At 45.3% G+C, this 14902-nt stretch overlaps 1 protein-coding gene across 1 annotated transcript in view; it reads right to left on the bottom strand.

Moving 5' to 3' along the window:
* The window catches only part of nfasca (neurofascin homolog (chicken) a), a 105644-nt gene that overhangs the window by 9807 nt on the left and 80935 nt on the right, over positions 1 to 14902 (bottom strand). Inside the window, exons 24-30 of the mRNA XM_072451435.1 lie at positions 14516 to 14638; positions 13117 to 13290; positions 12039 to 12065; positions 9510 to 9728; positions 7338 to 7457; positions 5224 to 5370; positions 1927 to 2055 (exon numbers count right to left, since the gene is read on the bottom strand). Coding sequence (XP_072307536.1) covers positions 1927 to 2055; positions 5224 to 5370; positions 7338 to 7457; positions 9510 to 9728; positions 12039 to 12065; positions 13117 to 13290; positions 14516 to 14638 — 939 coding nt within the window. The remainder of the gene's footprint in view (positions 1 to 1926; positions 2056 to 5223; positions 5371 to 7337; positions 7458 to 9509; positions 9729 to 12038; positions 12066 to 13116; positions 13291 to 14515; positions 14639 to 14902) is intronic.

The following is a 14902-nucleotide window of genomic DNA, read 5'->3' as shown; positions in this document are numbered from 1 at the left end:
TCTGAGTGACCTCTGTTGTACCAGAGCCTCTGACCCTGTGTGTGAGTGTTTCTGGCTCCACAGTCTCAAATGGAAGCGTGTCCTGGACCCTATGCAGCCTCTCTGTCCTGGTTCAGTCCTGGTTTAGACCTGGTTTAGAACTGGTTTAGTCCTGGTTTAGACCTAGTTTAGACCTGGTTTAGTCCTGGTTTAGACCTGGTTTAGACCTGGTTTAGTCCTGGTTTAGACCTGGTTTAGACCTAGTTTAGACCTGGTTTAGTCCTGGTTTAGACCTGGTTTAGACCTGGTTTAGTCCTGGTTTAGACCTGGTTTAGACCTGGTTTGGACCTTGTTTAGACCTGGTTTAGACCTGGTTTAGACCTGGTTTAGACCTGGTTTAGACCTAGTTTAGACCTGGTTTAGTCCTGGTTTAGACCTGGTTTGGACCTGGTTTAGTCCTGGTTTAGACCTGGTTTAGACCTGGTTTGGACCTTGTTTAGACCTGGTTTAGACTTGGTTTAGACCTGGTTTAGTCCTGGCTTAGACCTAGTTTAGACCTGGTTTAGACCTGGTTTGGACCTTGTTTAGACCTTGTTTAGACCTGGTTTTGACCTGGTTTAGTCCTGCTTTAGTCCTGGTTTAGTCCTGGCTTAGACCTAGTTTAGACCTGGTTTAGACCTGGTTTGGACCTTGTTTAGACCTGGTTTAGACCTGGTTTAGTCCTGCTTTAGTCCTGGTTTAGTCCTGGTTTAGACCTAGTTTAGTCCTGGTTTAGTCCTGGCTTAGACCTAGTTTAGACCTGGTTTAGACCTGGTTTGGACCTTGTTTAGTCCTGGTTTAGACCTAGTTTAGTCCTGGTTTAGTCCTGGCTTAGACCTGGTTTAGACCTGGTTTAGTTCTGGTTTAGTCCTAGCTTAGACCAAGTTTAGACCTGGTTTAGTCCTGGCTTAGACCTGGTTTAGACCTGGTTTAGACCTGGTTTGGTCCTGGTTTAGTCCTGGGGGTCCTGTAGTGTTTCCTGCAGAAGGAGGCTCTGCAGGGGGCGTTCTGGGGCGTTTTCCTTACTTCCTGTGAATGTTGGTTAATCTGCTGCTCTCACCTTATTCCCGAAGCCCGTCTGGGCGTCGCCATATGATGTAATCCTTCTTCTGCTTGTAATAGTTAAGATAGGGCTGCCACCCTCAAAAAAAAATAAGTTCCACACAGACTAAAAAGCTGTTTTCGAGCCCCCAGGGAATTAGTGCATTGTTGACTTATTGGTCAGATGAACATTGGACATTTTACAAAAAATCGATCTAAAATTGTTTAACTTTTTGCTGGTAATCAACAGTTTCGTGAGGTCCTGCGAGGAAACTGCTGCTGTGTGTTTGGCCTTAAGAAAAATTAAGCCTGGAAGACTTAACTCCACCCAGTCTACGTCCACCCACGTCCGTTCAGCTCTCCAGCCTCAACGGGCCCGAGTGACTCCTCCTCGTGGATCAGTGCCCAGCCTGTCCCAAACACTCCTGCAGCTGGGCCTCCACCTCCCCTTCTCCTCCTCTGCATCCCTCACATGGTCCCATCATCCTCTCTACCCTCTCCTCATATCTACCACCACCAGTCTCCAGGCCCCAGGGTGAGACATCTAATACAATTCTATTATGGAGCGCCCATTATCACAATGTCTTCTGGGTCTGAGCGCCAAACAACCCACGTAATAAAGCTTGCCAAACGGTCCTTTCTGTTTTTGTCTGAGTCTCTCCAGGGTGAAATAAACTGAGCCTATTGTGGTTTACTTTGAACAAACTGTCACAGTTTATACAAAATATCAGGGGGACATTTCAAAAGATTGTGTACTATTGCCCAAAGGAACAATGACGTTTAACTGTTTAACAGTTTTATACATATTATTGACATTTAGGTAAGCTGTAACAGAGCATCCTGAGTGGGGAGGGTGCGTTGTCTCACCTGGGTATTTGCCTCCTCGACTCCTCTTGATGAAGCACACAATGAGGAGGATGAGGATGATGAGGGCGATGGCGCACATGAGGCCAATGAACCAGCCCTGTGTGGCGATGTCCACCTGGTCCATGTAGGCTGGGGACACAGGGACACACACATGAGAGAAGAAACACTGGCAGACTAATGAACCCGAATGAACCATGGCGAGCAAACAGTTCTCTCTCAACTCAAGTGTTCAAGCAGCCCACCAGAGCCAGACTGAGCGCCGACCTCTCTTCATATTCTAGCTACACCATGGTGACCAGAACACTCAACAACTGCTTAAGAAAGTCCGCTTTATAACGGCGGCGTCACAGTTCAGACATCACAGCCTTCTACAGGCCCTTCATATTTAAAGGAATAATACAGGATTTCTCGCCGATTTGAGAACTCAAGCAACTGTTAGTTCCTTTTTTAAAAATGCGCATGCGCACAGTCACCCCCACCAACCTGTTCCTTCTGAGAGGCCCCCTACCATCAAACCTCGTGCTTCCGCACAAACTCACGTGTAGCAGCGGGGCTGCTGCGTGTTTGTTTATTAGCGCGACAGACTGCATCACATCTCTTGTCTCCGCAGATTTCCGTCTCTTCTGAGCTCGAACTCGGTCTTTCTCTGTTGTCATTTTGTTCTGTAACTGAAGGCACTCGCTAAACAGACACCGGCACATCAACCACGCATGTGCAGCCAGGGAAACATGCTGCTGTCCTGGGAACGAGGCTGCAGGTGTGCAGTAGGACGCAGGGAATGATTGACATGTGGGAGAACTACTCGGCTGTCCATGGCACGAGGAAATGAGACTCAGATTGTTCGCCAAAAATCCTCTATTATTCCTTTAACGCAGATGGAGGCAGCTAAAAGAATATAGTTCAAATGTAGATTTTAGTTGTAATACAAGAAGTGAATGAGTCTGGTCATGATGGAAATAATGAGGGTTTCCCTTCAGATATTTAGACAGTGAATACAAAATCTGGATCTGGCCCTCAAACTGAAAAGACATTATCCCATTCGACAATGTGAAGTCTCAATACAGGCTGATGATCCGGGACGTCAGCGGACGGCTGAGTCAGGTTTCCTGTTGATTCCATTGTACTTTGGCATGAAATATCTGAAAGGTCAATTCTGAGCAGACTCATTCACATATTGATTATGATTTGGCCTGTGGAATGTTGTGATGTTTTCAGTGCCACAGGCCGAAGCCAAATGCACTTGTACTTCAGATGAAGCAGTCCAACTCTCTCAAGGCTGTACTCATTATACACTCATTATACTTATACTTAACAACTGGACACAGCTGCAGGTGTGTTCTACGTGCTGTTCATCACTTCTGCGCTAGAGCGCCCCCTGTTTGTGAGCCGCAGCCTCACACTTGTCTGTGGACAGACCCTCCAGAAACCAACCTGGCTTCAAATTTTATGTTGCATTTAATTTAATTAAAATTAAATATGAGGAAGATTTTTAGGTTTGGAGTTGTAATGCATCTCTTTATAACACATGTTAGGGAGCAGGTGCATGCTCGTGCTAACATGCTCGTGCTAACGCAGCTGCTCTTACTTCACTGTAGGTTAGATCATAGAATACCACAAAGGGCTCTCTGCTCTCGAGAGCTGCACAACAGGCAGGGCGTTCCTTGATGGTTCTCTTGACACTGGCCTCTTTCCACTCAAGGGCACATCTGATTTCTACTGTGGTAGCTTTGTTTCAGTAAATGAAATGGGCGTGTCCAGAAAGGAAACGTTTGCAGCGCGGAGTGGCCCATTCTTCCAGTGCCATCCGAGACACCAGGCCTGAGTGTGCACATCCAATGTGCTGTATGTCTCTCTCTTGCTCAGCCTGGCACTGTCAGTCGTCTCAGTCACTAATACCGTACTGTCCGACACCACCGCTTTAGAGAATAGTTTAATACACAGCAGTGTGCAAAAGCAGGAAATCTGAACCGTGAGTAGATGATGTTAACTTGTTTGGACAGACTTTTGGGATACCAAATGAAATGCAGCGGACATCAGAGAAGGAAGACCAGGACAGAAGTCAGCCTGGAAAACAGGAGAGAGGAGAGAGCAGGATCTGAAAAGATAAGCTAAGACGGGAGAGAAGGAGCAGAGGGTGCGTGAGGGCAAAACCTGTGAGACATGTCGCACTGAGTGAGGGCCACAAACACTAGGGACAAACCTCATGTGTGAGAGAAAGAACATTCCTGTTGGCGCCCTAAGTAAAAAAACTCTCGATGTAGCAAGCACTGGCACACCCTGGCACACCCTGGCGCTCCCTGGCGCACCGCGGCACACCCTTGGCTACGCCAGTGTGTTATACGCTCACTACCAGGACCCTCCTCACCCACATGGGTGCCATTAGGATTGCACATACCGTACTTTCCGCACTATAAGGCGCACTTACAATCCCTTAATTTCCTCAAAACCCATCAGTGCGCTTTATAATCCGGTGCGCTTAATCTATGGATTAGTTCTGATTGTGCTTACTGACCTCGAAGTGATTTTGTGTGGTACACGGTCTCGGGACACGAGAGACTCACGTCTAGAAGCACGTTTACGGTACTCATTAACCAGAAGTCCCAACAACATGAATACAAAGCATTCTGGGAACAGTAGTCTATCGCTACACACGGCGCTCGCGGCGCTCTGTCAAAATGTAAACTACATTATATGTCAGGAACAACACATAGAACATATGTGTGTAAATAAAGGACGCCAAGATGGCTCCTGCCAAGAGACAATGGATCTATTATATTATCGCAAGAGGCGGACTTGAAACGTTAGCGTCAGAGAATCCGGAATTATCAGAAGATTACAGCGACACAGCGACACTCGGATAATGACCAGATGGATCCAGGATGTGGAATGTACACGGCGGCATCCAGCCCAACTGTTAAACTCAGACACTGAAGATGAAGAATTTGAGGATGAGGAAAGAACTGAAAAAGTGAGTGTGTTGTATTTTACGTTGTTATAACTGAGCTAGTCTGAGAGTTGTTGTGAATACGCTCATTAACGTTTGAACACTGTTGATCTGAATGAGTTGAATACCTTTAATAAAGCTCAACTGACTGAGTTATCCGTCTGTTTTGTTTCACTTAATGCGCTTTATATACGAACAATTATCCAAAATAGACTATGTATTGACTGCGCCTTTTCGTGCGGAAAATACGGTAATTGTGAGGCAAGTCAAATGACAGTGACATCCAGCATGGACCACATTGGCCTGTGATTGGAGCACACTTCCTGTGACACACAGTGGTCATGTGACGTTACCTGGCTTGATCTTAAAGCTGTACGTTGGGCTGGAGACGCTCTGGAGCTCATGGGAGTACACCCGCAGGTGGTACATGGCACCTGCCATCAGGTCCGCCACTGTTACAGGGGGCTGTTTCACCAGGACATTTTTCACAGTCTTGTTGCCTTGGAAACACAAAAAATCACACTCGAGGGGCGTGGCCTTGGTTCCACGGCAACAGCAATACGTGCAGCACCGGCGCTATGGCTCCTCAAAGACAATGTGGGACTATATTGCTGTTGGCATTTAAGCAACACTGAAGACTTTTCAAATGTGATGCAGTTCTATCTCCAACATGTATGTCAAGAGAACACTGGACCAGAGCTATTGTTATTATTAATACTATTATTATTATTATTACTACAATTATTGTATTATTATTACTATTATTATTATTATTATTATTATTATTATTATTATTATTATTATTACTATTATTATTATTACTATTACTATTATTATGATAATTATTATTATTATTATTACTATTATTATTATTATTATTATTACTATTATTATTATTACTATTATTATTGTTATTATTATCACTATTATTATTATTATTATTATTACTATTATTATGATTACTATTATTATAATTACTATTATTATTATAATAATTATAATTATTACTATTACTATTATTATTATTATTATTACTACTACTATTATTATTATTATTATTATTGTACAAGAGCATTGCATGGCTATTCTCTCCATCTCTGTTTGTGCATTCCTGTAAAAAAAAAAAAAAAAAAAAAAAAAAAAAAAAAAAAATATATATATATATATATATATATATAAATAAATAAATAAATAAATACAGGAATGCACAAACTGATGGAGAGAACAACGCTTGTTTACTGGTTTAATCCTGGGTTAGCACTAGTTTAGACCTGGTTTGGTCTTGGTTTAGTCCCTGGTTACCTCAGCGATGATGGTAAAGCATTTTGGATGTTATTTCATTCAGTAGTTATTTTATTGTATTAACTCTATCTAACTATTACTTTATTGAGACAGTGTTGGGGATATTTTTTACGACAGTGGCATATTGTGCCCCTCTGGCCCAGAGGCCTTGACCCCTCCAAAAATGTGCTTTCCTCTGAAGTTGTTTGCTGTTATTTCCAATCAGGGACACCATATTTTAGTGCTTATCGTATTCATAGTTTTAAATATAATACAGCCACACAGTGCCATTTATTGTGTGACTGAAATAAATTATTAAATCATCAATACAATAATGATTTAATAAATATGCATGCACAAATGTCATTTTGAATGTGGCAGAGCATTGGTCATCACATGGCTTGTCAGGACCCTTCTTCATTCCTCAGTCACGATGGTGACACGTGCCCCCATGCCCCATTCCCCGTGCCCCATGACAAAGTCCACAATTCAAAGCCATGCCCCTTCAGCCACTCTGAACTGCAGCATGACAAGCACACGTGTATCCAGGCACAAACACAGACCATGACAGCCCCAATCAGAGCAGGTGAAAACAGCAGAGTAGATGATAAAAGCAATGCAAGGAAGCAGCAGCTTCCAGGGTTGCCAGGGTACCAAGGTTACACTTGCTTATGGACACAGAAAGAACAAAATCAAATCAATTCATTAAGCAAATGCCAACAAAAACAATGCAGAGTGGGCACAAGCACCCATCCGGACCCCACCCTGACCCCACCCCGACCGCACTTTTATCATCATTACTTTCATAGTTTGTGTATTACATGACGTCATAGTAACACTTAAGTTATACTGAACATAAATGTGTGTTTTAATAACTGTTCAAAATTTGTAACTATCTCCCCAGTTACTACATCTAATGTCAACGCACACCGGGATGGTCTGCCGGACAGCAGAATAAATATTTATAATATAATTATAAATATCCAAGTCCAAGAGGCATGACGTGTGTGCTTGGCCACGCTCCGGTGTGTGTTGGCCTTTAGAGTTACAATAAACATGTATTTCTGGTCCTAAATTCACTGTCACTTGTCTTCAGTCGTTTATTATTGGTACAAGGCGGCAGGCAGGTGCATTAGTGACAGTCGGAATACCCTGCCCTCTAGTGGTAGGCTGTTCTGAGTCTTACTGTCCAGAGTGAACTCTAGCACAAAATGGCTGCTGGCCGGGAGGTTGTGTCTCCAGCTGACATTAGCAGAGTGACTGTTAGGCTCCACCGTGAGGTTCCAGATCTCCCAGCTCGACGCCACTGCAGGGTCAGAGAGCCAGCATTACCACTAGCACACGAGTGTGTTCCCCAGCATTACCACTAGCACACGAGTGTGTCCCCCAGCATTACCACTAGCACACAAGTGTGTCCCCCCAGCATTACCACTAGCACACGAGTGTGTCCCCCTAGCAGTACCACTAGCACACAAGTGTGTCCCCCCAGCATTACCACTAGTACACAAGTGTGTCCCCCCAGCATTACCACTAGCACACGAGTGTGTCCCCCCAGCATTACCACTAGCACACAAGTGTGTCCCCCCAGCATTACCACTAGCACACGAGTGTGTCCCCCTAGCAGTACCACTAGCACACAAGTGTGTTCCCCAGCATTACCACTAGCACACAAGTGTGTTCCCCCAGCATTACCACTAGCACACGAGTGTGTCCCCCTAGCAGTACCACTAGCACACAAGTGTGTTCCCCAGCATTACCACTAGCACACAAGTGTGTTCCCCAGCAGTACCACTAGCACACAAGTGTGTTCCCCCAGCATTACCACTAGCACACAAATGTGTTCCCCTAGCAGTACCACTAGTACACAAGTGTGTCCCCCCAGCATTACCACTAGCACACAAATGTGTTCCCCTAGCAGTACCACTAGTACACAAGTGTGTCCCCCCAGCATTACCACTAGCACACGAGTGTGTCCCCCCAGTGTTACTTAATATTTTACCTATATATCACTAGAACAAACATGTATGCCACTGGGACATAAGTGTGTGACATTCAGACATAAATGTGTGACACTAGAACATACGTGTGACACTAGACCATACGTGTGTAACACTAGAACATACGTGTGACACTAGAACATACGTGTGACACTAGAACATACGTGTGGCACTAGAAAATATGTGTGTGGCACTAGAACATACATGTGTGACACTAGAACATACGTGTGACACTAGAACATATGTGTGGCACTAGAACATACATGTGTGACACTAGAACATACGTGTGACACTAGAACATATGTGACACTAGAACATATGTGTGTAACACTAGAACATACGTGTGACACTAGAACTTACGTGTGGCACTAGAACATACGTGTTGCACTAGAACATACGTGTGTGACACTAGAACATACGTGTGTGACACTAGAACATACGTGTGACACTAGAACATACGTGTGTAAAACTAGAACATACGTGTGTGACACTAGAACATACGTGTGTAACACTAGAACATACGTGTGTGACACTAGAACATACGTGTGTAACACTAGAACATACGTGTGACACTAGAACATACGTGTGTAACACTAGAACATACGTGTGTGACACTAGAACATACGTGTGTAACACTAGAACATACGTGTGTGACACTAGAACATACGTGTGTAACACTAGAACATACGTGTGTGGCACTAGAACATACGTGTGTAACACTAGAACATACGTGTGACACTAGAACATACGTGTGGCACTAGAACATACGTGTGACACTAGAACATATGTGTGTAACACTAGAACATACGTGTGTGACACTAGAACATACGTGTGACACTAGAACATACGTGTGTGACACTAGAACATACGTGTGTGACACTAGAACATACGTGTGACACTAGAACATACGTGTGACACTAGAACATATGTGTGACACGTGTGTACTACTAGAGCACACACTGACAGATACATAAGTGCTCTGCGTCACACACGGCTCACAAACAGCAGCAGTGGCTGTAGCTGTCCGTGGTGCTGTTCCAGTGCTATGGACCATGTACATGTGTCATACATGTCAGCTTGGATCTAATTTGCTACTAAAGCATTGAATAATGATGATATATTATTTGAATAGATTATCTGGTATAATATGCACAATGATGCTGACTGAGAAGCTTAGAACAAGACGTAAGAGGATGTAAACAAATGTCTCCCCACCGGAGCAGGGGGACAGAGGGCTACATTTGGACACTGTCCACTCTACAGAGAGGACGAGCAGCCAAACGCAGCCCTCATGACTAGGAATGTCCCCACATTGTTCAGGTGACAAGGCTATTCAATCACAATGGGATGACAGCATGTACCCAGCACATTCACATCGGTATGCCTGGTGGTAACTGGCGCCTCGGTGGTAGTACTAGCCATGGTAGTAGAAACGACTGTAGTAGTTGTAGTAGTGGCAGCAGTGGTAGACAGAGTAGCAGTGGTAGTACTAGTTGGAGGAGCAGTAGGACTAATGGCAGTCGTAGGAGGGGGAGGAGTGGGAGAGAAGGCTGAAGACAGCGATGCATCAGTCTGCTCCACTGAAGATCAGAGTCAAAGAGACAGTTAACACACAACATGAGGAGAACCCTGACCACATCCACAAGACACAAAGACACATTCTACACAGACCAAAGGGCTGAGCAAACATGCAAAGGAAATGGTTGTGATATAATCAAGATGATGATCAGCTTTTATATCAGGCTGATATCAATCTGACCCAAAAGCCAAAAACACATAAGTCAGAGCCATCGGCCGCACATGAACCTCGTACTGAGCTGGACACTGTGGTGACGGAGGCCTTGTCCCAAGTACGAGGCCGGGACTGGACAAAGTGCAGATAGGTTTCAGTCACACGCCCACTGTGGTCAGCCTGAACGCACTGTGGTCAGCCTGAACGCACTGTGGTCAGCCTGAACGCACTGTGGTCAGCCTGAACGCACTGTGGGGTCTGAGCAGTTGTGCAGGGCGGATGCAGACGGATGCAGACGGGTGCAGACGGATGCAGACGGGTGCAGACGGATGCAGACGGGTGCAGACGGATGCAGACGGGTGCAGACGGATGCAGACGGGTGCAGACGGATGCAGACGGTTGCAGACGGGTGCAGACGGGTGCAGACGGATGCAGACGGGTGCAGACGGATGCAGACGGGTGCAGACGGATGCAGACGGGTGCAGACGGATGCAGACGGTTGCAGACGGGTGCAGACGGGTGCAGACGGGTGCAGACGGGTGCAGACGGATGCAGACGGGTGCAGACGGGTGCAGACGGGTGCAGACGGATGCAGACATACTGTTAGGGATTCTCAAAGGTCAACGTGTCCTTGTAAAGTAAACTGAGTTGGGAAAAGTCTTTCATGTAAAGCATCCCTGACAGTATACCGCTTCATGACGCAATGAAATAATATGAATACAATACAACATCATAAATAATACATTATTGCCAGATTATGGTTTATTCCATAAAGAAATAAAAGCGTTGCTGTGTAAAATGCTTGTGGGCCGTGTGGGCATGAGAGTTAATGCAGAAAAAGAAGCACATATTTAACAAAAGAAATCCTCTTGCTTGGTCAAATAAAAAGTGCAAAGCAAGAAATACATCAAATAGTATCCACACAGCTCCCAGATGTGTTTATCATGATCACACCACGCGGCATATGAAGCTGGCCACATAACCTATAAATAAGAACTCTCTATGGAGACTAGAGATGTCACAATCTCATTTAAATGTTACGATTATTAGAAAAAAACTACACAATTCAAGGATTATTCACGAGCACTGAGAGGACCACACCCCCTAACACAAGTTTGACTGATAAAAATGGAGTTTAGTTACATTATAGATTGAATTCAAAATATATTCTTACAATTATATTGTGACTTGAATAATCACAATTATTAATTGACTGAATAATATTAATATACATAATGGAGATACATTTAGGGCCTCATTTATCAATCCAGTGACTGTCTGTGTCACAGGAGTGTGTATTTTATTTCCGTTACTTTTGAACAACACGTGTTGCAACACTAGAATTTCCCCATTGTGGGACAAATAAAGGCTTATCTTATCTTATCATTTTATCTTTTAAATCATTTACAATCACAGCCAAATGCTGTATTGGTGCACACATCACCGTCTCTCAGTTTACTACAGGATGTTCTCACAGAGTTTTCATTTTCATTCATTTTATTTATTTATACAGGAAAAACCCAATGAGAAAAGTACTAAACCTCTTCATTTGTGTTTCCTTAGTCTCAAAACGCCCCATTTAGCATATTCATTCATTCATTCATTCCTAGGAGCAAAAGTGTCTTTTGTCTTTTGTGTTGAGAGTTGTGCCTTATATTGCAGGAGAGCAGACGCCTGATAAATGAGGCCCTGAGTCACTGACAAGGACATTGTGAAAAGTAAAGCCTTATGTTTTATTGTAATAAAAGGTTCAGTTGTTTCATCTGGACTCACTTTTAGAAAAAAACAAAACGTTTTGACTCATCCAAGAGTCATTGTCAATCTGCAAATTTAGACCGGGAACTCAGATATTTATTCTATTCTGTGGTAAGCCCCGCTAACTAGCCACTTCTAAAACTGAGTCCAGATGAAACAGCTGAACCTTCTTCTACAATGGAACTCTCCTGGACGAACGAGGGAAAACACCGACACCTTTATGTTTGACTTTACCAGACTGAAGTTAGGTTATGTTAGCAGATCATTACTGCCCCCTGTGGTGGGATTAAACATACGACACCTGGGAGCATCATTGATCATGTGGATCCTTTTGTATCGATTGCATTTCTGGGCCATGAACGTCAGCCGCTGGGGTTCGAGCATGAGAGGGAGCGAGTCATACCTAGACCAGTGTCATCAGTGAAATCCTCTGCCAAGACAAAGCAAATGTCAAACATCTCCAGCCTGTGTCTCTGTCTTGTGGTATCAAACCGGACTGAAACTATCTAAAACAAGGATATCGATCGTGTGAATGTGACTCTCGGCGGTTGTAGAAGTGCTTATGCTTCTCAAACACTCAAGGGAAGTATTGACACTTTGTATTTGTACCTTGTTCCCGACTCTCAGGTATCTGTACTTCACTTGAGTAAAGCCATTTCAAGTGTTCTACTATTTACTTTTTAGCCTAAGTATCTGTACTTTCTAACCCTTACATGAAAACAGGCGCATTACGTTGTCAAATCAGCACCTGCCTGCGTTTGTTATCGTACAGCGGACTCACCCACCGCCCCTGGAGTGAGGGGGTCCCACTCACACGCACAGGGGTCCCACTCACAGGGGTCCCACTAACTCGCACAGGGTCCCACTAACTCGCACAGGGTCCCACTAACACGCACACGGGGGTCCCACTAACTCGCACAGGGGTCCCACTAACTCGCACAGGGGTCCCACTAACTCGCACAGGGTCCCAATAACATGCACACGGGGGTCCCACTGGTCAGTGCACAGGTCAGGGGTCAGTGAAGGTGGCAGCGTCATACAGGCTGATATTAAAGAACAGTCCAACGCGAGGACATGGGAGGAGCAGACAGAGGCTGCTCTCACTTCTCGTCGTCCTTCGAGGCGATTCTGGGCGTTAGAAAAAGAAATGGAATTGAACTTGTATGAATGCAGGACGCAAGTGTGGCATAATCGCGTGCCTCTGTGATGACATAATCATGTTTTGTAATATCGCGATATAATTGCAAACACAATTACACGTTCAGCCCGTAAACCCCTGAAAATGGCAAGATTTGGTCTGAGAACTCAGATGGTAAAGACAGATTGACAAGATGACATCTCCACAAGACAGGTGGCATCAAGAGGGCAAATTTGAACTCAAGTGGGCACACAGAGTTTTGGAGTACCACATGTACGGGGACATGCATGTATCATCTGTGTTACCATGGTTACTGGTGCTGAGAGGCTGACATGTGACGTACCGTCATTGGTGAAGAGGGGGGCCTCCTCTGCGATCACCTCCCCGGAGCCCACCTGAGTGCGGGCCGACAGGAACAGCTTGTAACGAGTGGCACGGTCAGGAAGCCTCAGCACAAAGTCTGTCACGTTAGGTAGAAATGTCTCCACCAGGGGGCGCCCACCACGCGACACGTTCACTGAACACAAAAACACACAGTTCACCTTAACATGGAACTTTGTTTTTATGTATTTTGGAATTTATGAAAAATAAATATGCTGATGATATGATGCCTCACAGTAGTTGTTTGAAATATTTATAATTCTACAAAAAGTAAAAGATCTGATCAAAAATAGAAAAGGGAATCAACAAGGTTCAAAAAAGGTATTTGTGTGAAACTTGATCCAAAACATGATGCATTTCTGAGAGTTGCATTGCGGAGATGATTTTATAATTCAAAATTAGTTTTGATCTTCACCGCAGTTTTAATTCAGGGCCGATTCACATGTGTAAAAGCTTTGAGCCAGCCTAAACCAGCCTGAACCAGCCTAAACCAGCCTGAACCAGCCTGAACCAGCCTAAACCAGCCTGAACCAGCCTGAACCCAGCCTGAACCAGCCTGAACCAGCCTGAACCAGCCTGAACCCAGCCTGAACCAGCCTGAACCAGCCTGAGCCAGCCTGAACCAGCCTAAACCAGCCTGAACCCAGCCTGAACCAGCCTGAACCAGCCTGAACCAGCCTAAACCAGCCTGAACCAGCCTGAAACCAGCCTGAACCAGCCTGAACCAGCCTGAACCAGCCTAAACCAGCCTGAACCAGCCTGAACCAGCCTGAAACCAGCCTGAACCAGCCTGAACCAGCCTGAACCCAGCCGGAACCAGCCTGAACCAGCCTGAACCAGCCTGAACCAGCCGGAACCAGCCTAAACCAGCCTGAACCAGCCTAAACCAGCCTGAACCCAGCCTGAACCAGCCTGAACCAGCCTAAACCAGCCTGAACCAGCCTGAAACCAGCCTGAACCAGCCTGAACCAGCCTGAACCAGCCTGAACCAGCCTGAACCAGCTGAACCCAGCCGGAACCAGCCTGAACCAGCCTGAACCAGCCTAAACCAGCCTGAACCAGCCTGAAACCAGCCTGAACCAGCCTGAACCAGCCTGAACCCAGCCGGAACCAGCCTGAACCAGCCTGAACCAGCCTGAACCAGCCGGAACCAGCCTAAACCAGCCTGAGGCCGATCCAGAGAGCGGAGTAACTTCTGAAAACGGCCTTTTGTATTTTTATTTTTGTACGTTGTATTTTTGTTTACATGATACCAATATTTATTATGATTTTGATATTTCTTTATTGCATTTTTGATAACATCTGATTGTGGTTATAGGTATAACCCCTAATATAGTATATCTCTAGTTAGTTTTGTTTACCTGATATGTATTTGAGCTGGTAACCAATCAGAATCCCATTGGGCTCCAGCGGTTTGTCCCACTCCAGGTGCAGTGTGTCCAAACCTTTACGCCTTATTCTGAAGAAGCTGGGAGCGTCCGGCACTGCGCGCACAAAAGACATGAGCAAGACAGTCGGCTACAGTCGTCTGCAGGCTACAGTCGTCTGCAGGCTACAGTCGTCTGCAGGCTGCAGTCGGCTACAGTCGTCTGCAGGCTACTGTCGTCTGCAGGCTACAGTCGTCTGCAGGCTACAGTCGTCTGCAGGCTACAGTCGTCTGCAGGCTGCAGTCGGCTACAGTCGTCTGCAGGCTACTGTCGTCTGCAGGCTACTGTCGTCTGCAGGCTACAGTCGTCTGCAGGCTGCAG

Source organism: Eucyclogobius newberryi, unplaced genomic scaffold (genome assembly GCF_026437365.1).
Source record: "Eucyclogobius newberryi isolate DKJ021-1_F unplaced genomic scaffold, fEucNew1.0.hap1 SCAF_19, whole genome shotgun sequence".
NCBI classification, from domain to species: domain Eukaryota; kingdom Metazoa; phylum Chordata; class Actinopteri; order Gobiiformes; family Gobiidae; genus Eucyclogobius; species Eucyclogobius newberryi.
The sequence above is the reverse complement of the archived record's forward strand: the minus strand, read 5'-3'. Positions and strand labels throughout refer to the sequence as shown.